The 13,154-nt window shown below is 37.4% G+C and overlaps 1 protein-coding gene across 5 annotated transcripts in view; it reads right to left on the bottom strand.

The window, feature by feature from the left end:
• Positions 1-2,167: 2,167 nt before the first annotated feature.
• Positions 2,168-13,154, bottom strand: part of LOC107519424 (zinc finger protein 791-like) — a 34,538-nt gene continuing 23,551 nt past the window's right edge. For 4 of the 5 annotated variants that reach the window (XM_036233865.1, XM_016162113.2, XM_036233864.1 and 1 more), the window contains 3 exons: positions 6,196-6,322; positions 5,944-6,004; positions 2,168-5,536 (listed from right to left, as the gene is read on the bottom strand). In XM_036233865.1, the coding sequence (XP_036089758.1) occupies positions 3,883-5,536; positions 5,944-6,004; positions 6,196-6,229 (1,749 nt within the window). In that variant the 5' untranslated portion in view covers positions 6,230-6,322 and the 3' untranslated portion in view covers positions 2,168-3,882. Of the gene's footprint in view, positions 5,537-5,943; positions 6,019-6,195; positions 6,323-13,154 lie in introns of those variants that run through there. The other variant, XM_036233866.1, reaches the window with a different exon arrangement.

Raw genomic sequence — 13,154 nt, forward strand, 5'->3', positions numbered from 1 at the left:
CAGATAAGCCTTATCTAAACTCATGACTACTATCCCATTTAATAAAACTTTTAACCATGGCAAAAATGAAAATGAACCACATCTGTATCTTCATCGGAACCATTGTTGATCACAGGAATGCAGGACTGCCTTTTGCTCTCCATTGTTTATATATGCACCTGAGCAGTTCCTCAGTATTTAGATGTATTAGATGGTGGAAATAACAGTAATCAGCGAGGACGTCCTCACTCACTGAGGTCTTGACATTTTAAAGACACACACACACAGAAAGCTTCGTATTGAGCTTCATGTGTCAGTTTCTTTCAAAGCCCTTATTTCCATCTTATAAACCAAAAGTGTTGGTATACAATTAGTTTCAGATGTATAATATAGTGATTGTACATTTATATAGCTTACAAAGTGATCACTACACTAAGTCTATTAATCACCTATCACCATGCAAACTTATCACATAATTGACTATATTTCCCTTCACTTTTTCCACTCATCCCCCACCCCTCCCTTCTAGCAACGATCTGTTTCTGTGAGTCTGATTTTTTTTTTTGTTTCCACACATAAATGAAACTATGTGGTATTTCTTTCTTTCTCTGACTTGTTTCACTTAGCATAATACCTTTTAGGTCCATCCACATTGTAAATGGTAAGACTTTATTCTTTTTATGGCCAAGTAATGTTCCATTTGTGAAACATCTTTTCCCATTCATCTATGATGGCCACCTAAAGTTGTTCCTGTATCTTGTCTATTGCAAATAATGCTGCAGTGGACATATGGATGGACATATACCTTTCTGAACTGGTGCTTTCATTTTCTTTGGACAAATACCCATAAGTGGGATTGCTGGATCACATGGCAGTTCTATTTTAGTGTTTGTGAAGAATCTCCATAGTGTTTTCCATAGCGGCTGTACCAAAAGTTGTGTGTATTTTCAGTGTGCACTGCCTGGCAAGATAGGAATGCTGAAAAAATAGCACAGTGGGCATAATTTCTTAGCAAAAGTTCTAATGGAATAAGGACCCTGTCTTTCTCCATTGGTAGATTTGTATTTTCTGACAAGTTACTTGAACCCAAAGGCCTCAGTTGACATTATAGTTTGCTAAAGAGCAAGTGACTTTATCTATTTTAATTGAGTTACTTTATATGGAAAATAGTATCACATATAACATAATATTAGGTAAGAACTATAATGATTACCAAAGAATTTAGTCCACCTCCTCACTGTACCCAAAACACAGAAATATTTTTCTTTCTTGAATGCCAATCCCATCACTTAACACAAGCACACATTTTATAAGACCTTCTGAGCACCCTCTGATGCAATCGATTATCATTTATGGTCTGTAGTCATCTTTATCACAATTCATTACACCTCTCTCTCTGAGTATAGGTGTGATCCCGGTAGTTTTTGGTAAGGCACCAACAAAATCATGATATGAGTTTTTAATTAAGAATGCTTGAGATGTTAGTTTAATGACATTTTAAAACTATAGAATAAGAAATAAAATTTGCCTGAGGAAAAAATAAATAACATTGATTCAAAGTGTATAAAGATTAACTTGACAAAAATCACAAAACTGTCTACGGACATGCCACCCTGAACAAGCCTGACCCTGTCTGATCTTGGAAGCTAAGCAGGGTCAGGCCTGGTTAGTTTAGTACTTGGGTGGGAGACCACCTAGGAAGACCAGGTGCTGTAGGTGTAAAAAAAAAAAAAAAAAAAAAAAGATTGTAAGCTGACAAAGTCCTTGCAATCTGTAAGATCAACCAAGGGTCGCCTTGCCTAAAAAAGAATCACAAAACTGATCTACAGTGGGATGTTTTAATATATCCTATCAGGAAGTGGAAAAGAAAATATTTGTTAGTACACAAGCTGTTTCAAACAATAAAACATGTCTACGAAACACCTACAGAAACATTTGTTTGACATAACAATGAACACTATTTTAAATCACACACAAACATAACTGAAAACGTACTGAGGAATTATGTTCAGTTGTGAATAGTTGGAAACATTCACAATCTGCCTAATATAAAGAAGGTGCCAATTTTCACATGGAAAGACTGTCAGCGCAGTCACTGCAGTGAAACAGAGGAACAAACGCCCACACAGTTCTTTCTGACAGCACCACTGTAGCTGTTTTGGTAGAATCAGGAACACACAGTCACTAGTAATAGTAACAGAACAAAGTGTTTACTATACAAACCAGACCGCATACAAATACACTCTAAAGAAGGGAGTCAGCACTTCAGAGAAGATTTTCAAACATGACAGTCCAAATTTGTTGCCTAGTGGACACATTAGGACTTGCAGGAGAATCCAAACTGACAGATCTTTGCTGTGGGACTTGTGGAGGCATCTGTGGAAATCTACAGCTCAGAAAATGGAAGTCATGTAGTTGGTGGTGGTACTGAGGATACTCTAGACTGGCAAAGAATCATGAAAATAGGTTGAAAGCAGGTATATATATATATATGAAACATCTATGTTTCTGTGTACTGTGGTTCAAAAACAGACCTTTTTCACTTCTTCCATCTGAATCTCATGAGACTATTAATGAATTCTAACATGGAACCATAAAAAGAACAGAAAATATTCTAGAAAAAGGTCGCAACATTACTCATATGAACATAACACATTCCAGGAGAGCTATTTCCAATCCTACATTTTATTGTCCTATCAAAGGTCTCTCTTTTTTTTTTTTTTGACAAATATAAAGGTCTAGTGGTCTACCAAAGATAATGTTATTACAAAAATGAATCAGAGTTTAAGTGTTAATAATACTTAGGAAGTAGCTAGAAATGTGATTATATTTACCCTTATAGACTTGAAGTACTGTGAGAGCGGTGACCATTTTAGTTATGTTCACTGTTGTATTTCTAGTGTCCAGCCCGGGCACACAATAGGTGCTCAATATGAATAGAGGAATGATACTACTACTGGTTCACTTTAGTGATATCATATAACCATTCTAATTATATTATGGGTAAAAGATAACTCAAATGGTGATGTAATAGTACTGTAGGAGGATTTTAATGGCTTGATGGGGGAAAATGTTGCTTTGGTGTAAAGATATTGTAGCTGTGAATTTAAATCTAAAATAATTATCCTTGTAAGTATTTTAAAATAGTTTTATAAGTCTGAGAGTGATGTCAGCATAGGTTGCTTTTCTTAATGTGTAAAGTCTGTTATCCAAATCACATTCAGAAAGAATCACAAAGAAAAGGGAAAAGATGTAAATAGTGATTCAAATGAGATACTTTATGATAAACTTTGTATACTTACAAACTTATGCCAACCATCTATTAAGGAAAAATGAATAAAGCTCTTCTGATGAAAGAAAAAGAGTTTTCTCATAACAAAAAGGGAATATTTATAATGGGTAAGGAACACCCAGCACCTGCCACACAAAGCCAATAGGAAAATACCGCCAAATACCAGTGTCAGTATTCCCCTTAACTTACAGAAAAATCAAAAGTTTATATAAAAATTAACCCTACTAGTATATTACAATTATATTTCAATTCACCCAAGTCTGTTAGAAGACTTCAAAATAGAAAGACAAAAATTTTATAAGCTGATTTAAGGAAAAGCACTACCTACTAAAAGCTTATGTCCTATAGCTTAGAGTACTTACAGAACTGTCTCAATAATTCACTTACAAAAGCAACAAGCAGAATCCACAATCCAGACACTGAGTTTCAGAATGATCCACTTGAAGGACAGTATATTTTTAACTTTAAAAACATTTTTTCATGTTGTAAATTAATTTGCATCAGGCTTTCCTTTGTTACTTACATTTATAAACATTTTTCTCCAGTAGAGTTTTCAAATGACTTTGAGTGTATCTGTTAAGACTCAAAACTTTACTGTATTTATAATTTATCTATCCAGTATGCATCCTCATGACATGCTTATGTAAGGATGTGGGCCAATTGAAGGCTTTCCCACAATGCTTACACTGAAGAAGTTTCTCTCCAGTGTGAATTCTTTCATGGCTTCTAAATGAACTGGGCCGACTAAAGGCTTTCCCACATTCTTCACATTTATATGGTTTCTCTCCAGTGTGCACTCTCATGTGACCTCGAAAAGTTGTGCGATAAATGAAAGCTTTCCCACATTCCTTACATTCATAGGGTTTCTCTCCAGTGTGAGTTCTTTCATGCACCTGGACATAACTGGAACAACTGAAGGCTTTACCACAGATTTTACACTCATAGGGTTTCTCCCCCGTGTGAGTTCTTTCATGTATTCGAAATGAACTGGGACAATTGAATGCTTTCCCACATTCCTTACATTTATAAGGTCCATCTCCAGTGTGTGTCATCATGTGTCTTCGAAAGCTTGTGAGAGAGACAAATGCTTTCCCACATTCCTCACATTTATAGGGTTTTTCTCCAGTGTGAGTTCTTTCATGTATTTGCAAACCTAGAGCAGAACTGAAGGTTTTACCACATTGTTTACATTCATAGGGTTTCTCTGCTGTGTGAGTCTTTTCATGTCTTCGAAATGAAGTGGGACAACTGAGGGCTTTACCACATTGCTTACATATGTAGGGTTTCTCTCCAGTGTGAGTTCTCACATGGACTTGAAAAGTGGTGAGCCAGTGGAAGGCTTTTCCACATTCCTTACATTGATAGGGTTTCTCTCCAGTGTGCGTTCTTTCATGTGTTCGAAAGGAACTGGAACAACTGAAGGCTCTACCGCATTGTTTACATTCATAGGGTTTTTCTCCAGTGTGAGACCTTTCATGTATTCGATATGAACTGGGACAATTGAATGCTTTCCCACATTCCTTACATTTGTAAGGTCCATCTCCAGTATGCGTTATCATGTGTCTTTGAAAGCTTCCAAGAGAAATGAAGGCTTTCCCGCATTCCTTACAGTCATATGGTTTTTCTCCAGTATGAGTTCTTTCATGTTTTCGAAGAGAACTGGGACAACTGAAGGCTTTACTACACTTTTTACATTCATAGGGTTTTTCTCCAGTGTGAGTCCTTTCATGACTTCGATAGGAACTGGGACAACTGAGGGCTTTACCACACTGCTTACATTCATAGGGTTTCTCTCCTGTGTGAGTTCTTTCATGTGTCTGAAAGGTCTGATGATATCTAAAGGCTTTTCCACATTGTTTACATTGATAGGGTTTCTCTCCGGTGTGAGTCCGCTCATGTTTCCGAACAGACTGACGATATCTAAAGGATTTCCCACATTCCTTACATTTATAGGATTTCTCTACACTATGATTTCTTTCATGTTTTTGAAAAGGTTGGAGATAACTGAAAGCTTTCCCACATATCTTACATTTATAAGGCTTCTTTCCACACTCCTGGTACTCGTATGGTTTGGGCACAGTATGAGATCTCATGTGTCTATTAAGGGATGAACGACTCATGAAGACTTTTCTACACACACTGCACTCCCACAGTTTTACTTTAGTGGAAGTTTTCTTGTTCAAATTAAGATTTGGGATATGGCTGAAGTTTTCTCCACATTGATTACCTTCTTTACTTTCACAGAGTTTCTTTACCGTATGACTTCTATAAAAAAATCAGGAGTACATGGTTAATGACTTTTTACTAATAATTTTGTACCTATTAGTAAACATTAGAATTATGTACTTATAATTTATAGGGAAAGTAGGTTTTCTGCCTTGCCTAAATTGTCTGAAACTGAATATATACTGAATGCCTAAAAGAAGGTTCAACCATAGTTATCATCAAAGTAGTGATATTCATATACAGAATTTCTGGATACTGTTTCCAAGTGAACTATTTTGTAAACACTGAACATCTATGTAATAATTAAGAAAACATTATCAGTAAAAATTTACCCAAATTAAATAAATTTGAAGCTGGGCCATTTTGTGTCTGCTTGTTTTTAAATTTTCATGACAGACAAAGAGTCCCTTGTGGAACACTCCTTTCTGTTGTGAGTGTTAACTCACCTTATGTTTCTTCTCTGGTTTTTGTACTGATCCTCAATGTTACGGTCTTCCCATTTTTTCCCTAAAATGCAGATCCAGAATAATCAAAGAAATTACATAAGAATTATTACATTACAGGTCTATGATGAGCTCTGACCATGTGTGTTTTATTTATCAAAGTGTTCCCTTTCCCCATTCCAAATCAGAGAACGCGTTGATGGACAAGAAACACTTAAGAGAAGCAACTAAATGAAGGAATGTCATCATCCTTACCTACTGAGGCGAGGTTCCTCAAAGTATCTCGCATCACATCTCTGTAGAGTTTCTTTTGCAAAGGTTCCAGCAGAGCCCACTCCTCCAAGGTGAAGTTAACAGCCACATCCTCAAAGGCCACTGAGTCCTAAAACATCCCACACATATACACAGGAAGACAGGTAAGATGGGCAGAATTTGGGACCTATAGTCAGTTCATAAGAAGTTCTCATAAAATTCTGTGATCTCAAAATATTTATTCTATGACTTGGTCATTAGAATTCTTACTATTCATTAATCAGTGCTTCATAAATTTTAACAGCATCATGAACACATGGAAATTATTTCTATATTTTTACTATGATCACTTTAAGCCTTATTGTTCTCTAACAGTACAGTCCAAAACACATTGGAAAAATGAGAGAACTGCTACACGAATGAAAGAAATATTTTTAAGACCATTAATTCCTTGTGAGAAAATCTTTCATCTCCTTCCTTGTTAGCCACCATATCACAAAGCACTCCACAATGCATGAGGTTATAATGAATAAAAACTGAGTGAAGAACTGCAAACTTCTTATTCTAATCCAATTACCAAACATGAGAAGCCAGGAGACCTGTGGAAATCCAACTTATGACTAGGACAAACTGGCCATACAGTCCTTAAGTATGCCAAGACATTGCAGGTAGCCAAACTGCTGGCTGAATGAAATTTTCTTAATTTTAACTTGTCTGTAAAAGTATTTGTCAGAGATCATTATTCATTTTCATCTTTGTCCCATTTCATGGGGCTGGGAAGTTACTCAGAAGTTAGAGCTCAGACAGGAGAAATAAGGCATGACGATTTAGACCTTCACAAAATCCCTATACTCACGGGGCTGAGCTGCTTCTTACCAATTTTAAACACATATCTACCCATACAGTGAGATGGAAGAGCTCTTTCTGCAAGACTGTAACAGTATATCTCGGGCCCTGCTGACTGTGAGGGACTGGGTAAGAGTTACAATTTTCAAGTGAGTTAATTGGAGACCACAGTATGTCCATTATTCTAAAACAAAGGGCTTAGCAGTGCTTTCTTTTAACAGGACATAAAACTTCTGTTCTCCAATTTCAGGAGGTAGTGATTCTCAACCAACCACTCTAGACTGTCCTCTCACTTTTCTCATTTTCCTGCCCTCATGTGGTGCACAGGAACATGACAGCCCAACTTCTAAGCATGGGAATCCCTCAGCCACATAATTCCCTTAAACATTGGTCTCTGAAAAAGATCATTAACCCACTGATATCTACATACAGGGCATAGAGAAAATGTTCCCACATGGTAATTCTGATGGTAGAATCTACTCATTCAGTTAAGGAACAGAATAGGAAATCCCCACTTCTTGGTCAGTACACAGAGTAGTATCAGCTTTAATCACTCTTCCTATGGTGGATCTGTAGCGCTTACTCATCCGCGTAACTGCCTAGTACATTAGCAGGCCTGAGACTGCTGACTTTCAGGGATGTCTGTCCTTCGTTGGTATCTGGGAACTAGGATATAAGGGGCCCTACCAATAGGTTGTAGCTTAGTGTGCTAAAATGTTTATGCAAGGAACATATCCCAAACTCCTGTTTGTGTTCTGAAAGTCTAAAATTTTGTCGTGCTTGGCAGAGAGTGCCTGTGTGATCTGCTCCCAGAAATCTCTCTGTACTGAGTCTCTAATGAGCTTCCAGGGAAGACAATATTTCACACATGTTGTCACAACTTAGTTGCTTGTGGAATTGAACCCTTCCTGTCTGATTACACTAGGAGAGAACACCTGGAAGATTACATCTGGTTCCCTACAGGTTTAATTAGGTCATAAACAAGACTAATGAATGATATTTGATGACCCTAATAAAAAAAATTTTGAATTTTCTACTAGATAACCTCAAAGGAAAAATAAATAAATGAAAATATGGTGCACAGTAGCAAGAGAAAAAAAAATTACTTATAAAGGAACACCCATAAGCCTGGCAGCTCATTCTCAAAAGAAACTATACAAGATAGAAGGCTTAGCAAAAAAATATTTGGCACAATGAAGACCCAGGATATACAGCCCAGAATAATTTACCTAATAAAGCAATCATTTAGAGTTGAGAGACAGATAAAGAGCTTCCCAGACCAAAAACAAACAAACAAACAAAAAAAACCCAAAAATAAAACAAAAACAAAAAACTAAAGGAATTTATCACCACTAAGCCAGTATTACAGAAAACGTTGGAGGGACTTCTTTAAGAAGAAAAAACATGTGTCAAAAACAGGAATAAAAAATGGTAACAACTAAATTCCTATCAATAAGTACCTTCAACAGAAAAGAATGAAGTGCTCCACCAAAAGATAGAGTGGCTGAAAGGATAAGAAAACAAGACCCCTACATATGAAAAAGAAGGGGTTGGAAAAAGATATTGCTCTGATGGACCTAAAAGGTATTAAGTCAGAGAAAGATAAACACTATATGATTTCACCTATATGCAGAATTGAAGACATAAAAAGAACAAACTAATCAAAAAACAGACTCACAAATACAGTGGACAATTTGGTGACAGAGGGGAGGGGAATTTGGGGGGCTGGGAGAATGAGGTGGAGGGTTAAAGAAGTACAAATTAGTAGCTGATGGATGGTCATGGGGATGGGGAGCATGGCATAGGGAATGCAGTTAGCATTACTACATTGGCTAGGTGGAGGGTCAGGAGAGGGGGATCATTTTACTAACTATATGGTTGTCTAACCGATGTATTGTATACTTGAAACTAATTAAAATTTAAAAAATAAAAAAATAAAAGCAATTCTATTAAAAAAAATATAGTGTACAATCTCAGAAAGAATTCAATGTCACCTCTCCCAAAATATATCTTTATAAAATTCCATTATTTCCAAAACTTTTAGGAGTCAACAAAAACTACTTCTCCAAACCTAATAGGAGGAACGAAGATAAAAAAAAAAAGTCTGGTATTTTGAAGAACAAAGTGGCAGCTTGCCTAATATACATCAAGGATTCTCAAACTGTAGAATTCCAGATAGCATAGTGTTAGCAGAGAGAAAAAGAGACCAGGTAAGGGAAAAGTGCCTTCCATGGGCCAGTATTTAATACGGAAAATTGGTCAAGGGCAGAGCAGGCATGGTAGAGTGGACATCGAGAACACTTTAGCACACGGGGCAAGGACAGACTTACCTAACTGGGAAATGCATTTTACTCCCCTCTATCCCATGGACAATAGCCAACTCATTATAAATTTAAATGTGAAAGATAAAACCAGGACACTTTTTTGAAGTCACAGGTAAATGCTTCCTTCAGTGATCCAAAAATTGGGAGAATTTTCTTGTGTAAGTAAAAGAGTAAGTCCTAATGTAAGAAGAGACTGACCAATTCAAATATATTAACACTAAGGCAGTTAAAAAACAAGCAACAAGGTGGAATAAAAATATCTCCAATACATGCAATAATAAAAGAGTTATTGTGTGGAATAAGACTGAATGGACATAGTTAAAAAATGAGAAAATTGTCAAAGTTTACTTAAGATGAAAGACCACATATGAAAAACATCCATCTCCTTGGTAATGCAGAAATAATGAAAAAATGTCAAGCATATTACACTTCACATTGATTAGGATAAAATTAGTCAATTTAACAATCTCAAATGCTAATGACCATAGTCAACAAATACATAAATTATGCACAAAAGGAGGACGTGTCAACTAATATACTCTATTGCCATTTCCTGTAAATTTGAATTGATCATGATCTATACGTGTAGCTTAGCAGTTTTCCCCCAATGCCTAGAGAACTGTATATTTGCACTTGGAGATACAGAAAAGAATGACAGAGTGGTATTTTGAACATGAGTAAAAATTAAAACTTGAAAGCCTGGACACCCTAACCATGAAATGGGTAAGTAACTTGATGGCCCACAGCCTCACTAGCATGTGTAGAATACACTGCTGCAAAGAACCAAAAAACATTTTGAATAAAACTAGATACTTATTTTTTTGGCGAGGCAACCCTTGGTTGATATCACAGATTGCAAGGACCTTGTCATCTTACAATCCCTTATTTTTTAAATTTTTTATGCCTACAGCACCTGGTCTTCCTAGGTGGTCTCCCATCTAAGTACTAATCAGGCCCGACCCTGAAAACTAGATACTTTTTGAAGTCACTGGTAAATGCTTCTTTCAGTGAATTTTCTCATTTAAGAGAGAACTCTAAAGTAAGAAGAGGCTGACAATTCAAATATTGATACTCATTTATTGAAAGATCAAAGCAGGTAAAACTAAAAGAATACGGCTTAGTGAAAAGAACAGATGGTAAAGGTATGAAAAATAAACAAAGTTTTTTGTGGGACAGGATAGTCACGAGTCAGGGACAGGAACATCAAGAGACCCTAACAACTGCCCAAGGCCCACTTATGAAACTTAATGATTATGATGATATTTATATTGTTATTACTGTTTTCCAGAAAAAACATCTTATACGTTCTTTTCTGAATATATGAGATTCAAATTTAGAAAATTAAGGACAACAGCATCATTGTGGAGTGAGATGACTCCTTTGTATCTCTCCTTCAATCTACAATTAGGACATTTATAATGCAAGAAAAGTTCCCCTGTTCAGTGCACGGAGATGCTGGAGAGATCCACATCAGTACATCTGAAGGGAGGTGTACTTGACTGTGTAGGGGAGGCAAATGGGGAGGAGGACAGGAATGGAGTTCATAGCCCTGGTTTCCTGGCTGCTGCGGCTAAGTCTGCAGCCCCAGTGAACTTATTAGCAGCAGAGGAGCTAGTGTGGGGGTGTGGCCCCCACACTACGGCCTGGCAGAGGTAAGAGGGACAGCAGTAGCATTGGTGCCAGAGAATCTGGGTCCCTCCCCTAATTGTGGCAGTTCTCACACCATCAGAAAGCCAGAAAGTGGCAGTGGTGACACGTCTCCAGGCTCTGAGCCACAGTGCAGTGCCTGTGGCCACAGGGAACCAGGCAGCAGTGCAGTGGGCTTGTAAACCCTGCTTCCCCCAACCTGCCACATTCCTCCACCATAGTGGTGGTGGCCCAAGACTCAAGTGACCTGGACACAGAGCGTCCATGACCCTGGTCACCCAGCTCCTCTTCCCACAAAGACATCAGCAATCTCATAGGCACAAATAGTGTACAGGTAAAATAAAACAAAAACTTTTGCACTACGGCACCATGTAAAGGAAAACAAAAGGACTTCTAATTATCAATCTGTCAAGCTGTTACTCAAAACAGTACCTAAATAAGGTGTTCACTACTTCAAATGTGCCAGCAGAGGAACAAAAGAGTAAGCATTATGAACAACCAAGGTAACATGGTATAACAAAAAGAAGATGAAAATTCTCTAGAAACCAAACTCAAAGTCATGGAAGACTATGATCTAAATAATGAAGAATTCAAAATAGTAGTTATGAAAAAATGCAATGAGATATAAAGAGATTCAGGCAGTTCAATGAGCCCAGGAATAAAATTTTCAAGCACAGAAAGAGTACTGTACCAGAGAGACTGAAACTCTAAAAAAGGACCAAGTAAATTCTGGAGCTGCAGAACTCAATAAATGAGAGAAAGAATGTGTTAGAAAACAGAGGGAACAGAGTAGACCATATGGAAGAGAGAATTAGCAAGCTTGAAGAAGGAAATCTAGAAATGACTCAGGTGGAAGAGAGAGAACTAAGATAAAACAAACAAACAAAAAACCTCTATGAGAACTATCTGGCTCCATTAGGGCAACGAAAGGATAATATGTATCCCAGAAAGAGAAGAGAGGGAAAAGGAAACAGCCCATTCAAAGAAGTAATATATGAGACCATCCCAAATGGGGGCGGCGGGGGGAAGGAACTGGCCATACAAGCAAAGGAAGCTAACAGAATACTGAATTATCTCAATGCAAAAAGACCTCTTCCAAGACACATTATATTAGTTAAAAGTGTCAGAAGTCAATGATGAAGAACGAATTCTTAAGGCAGCCAGGGTAAAAAAAGACAAAGGAAACCCCATTAGATTATCACCAGATTTTTCAGCAGAAACTCTACAGGCCAGGGTAGCGTGGAATGATATCTTTAACATATTGAGAGAAAAAAATAAATAAGTAAAATATTGAGAGATAAAAACCACCAGATAAGCTCTACTCAGCAAAGTTATCCTTTAGATATGAGGAAGAAATAAAGGCTTTCCCAGACAAACAAAAGTTCAGGGAATTTACCACCATAAAACCTGCATCACTAGAAATGTTTAAAGGAGCTCTTCTATTTGAAACAAAAACAAAAACACACGGTACTTTGAGTAGGGTGACAAATTGTAATTTTCTGGTTCTATTTCAGAATAGTGTTAATCATAACATAATGATTAAAGATAACTATAGCTACTTCAATCTGGCAAAAAGATAACATAAAAAGGGATGATTTGTGAAAACAAAACATAAAAAGGGGAAGTAAAAAAGGATGGACCTTATATAGCCATAAATGAAGTGCTCGGGCTTCCGACATTTCTGCTGGCTGTCTACAAATCCAAAGATTCCCTTGACACCCCCTCAGGTCTGCTAATTTGCTACAACAATTCTGAGTACTCAGGAAAGCACTATCATTGGGTTCATGATAATGGATACAACTCAGCAACAGGCAAGTGGAAGGGATGAGTTTCCACATCCTCTCCCCATAAGCTGTCCTCCCAGCACTTCAGTGTGCTTACCAACCTAGCTCCCTAAATCCTGTCTGAGGATTTTGATGGAGGTTTCATTATGTAGGGACGACCGATTAGCTCAAGACCATTAGTGACCAAGTCAATCTCCAGCCCCTCCTAAGCTACCCCCGTGCCAACCCCCACCCCTGCTCTAGGCTGGGAGCTGGAGCTGACTTTTTAAGCCTTTAATCAAGGCTTGGTGTTTCTGAAGCTCTCTAGGAGCCCACCAAGAAACGCCTCATTAGAACAAAAGACGCTCTACCACCTTTTTCA

This window comes from Rousettus aegyptiacus, unplaced genomic scaffold (assembly GCF_014176215.1).
Source record: "Rousettus aegyptiacus isolate mRouAeg1 unplaced genomic scaffold, mRouAeg1.p scaffold_m13_p_16, whole genome shotgun sequence".
In the NCBI taxonomy this organism is placed as follows: Eukaryota; Metazoa; Chordata; class Mammalia; order Chiroptera; family Pteropodidae; genus Rousettus; species Rousettus aegyptiacus.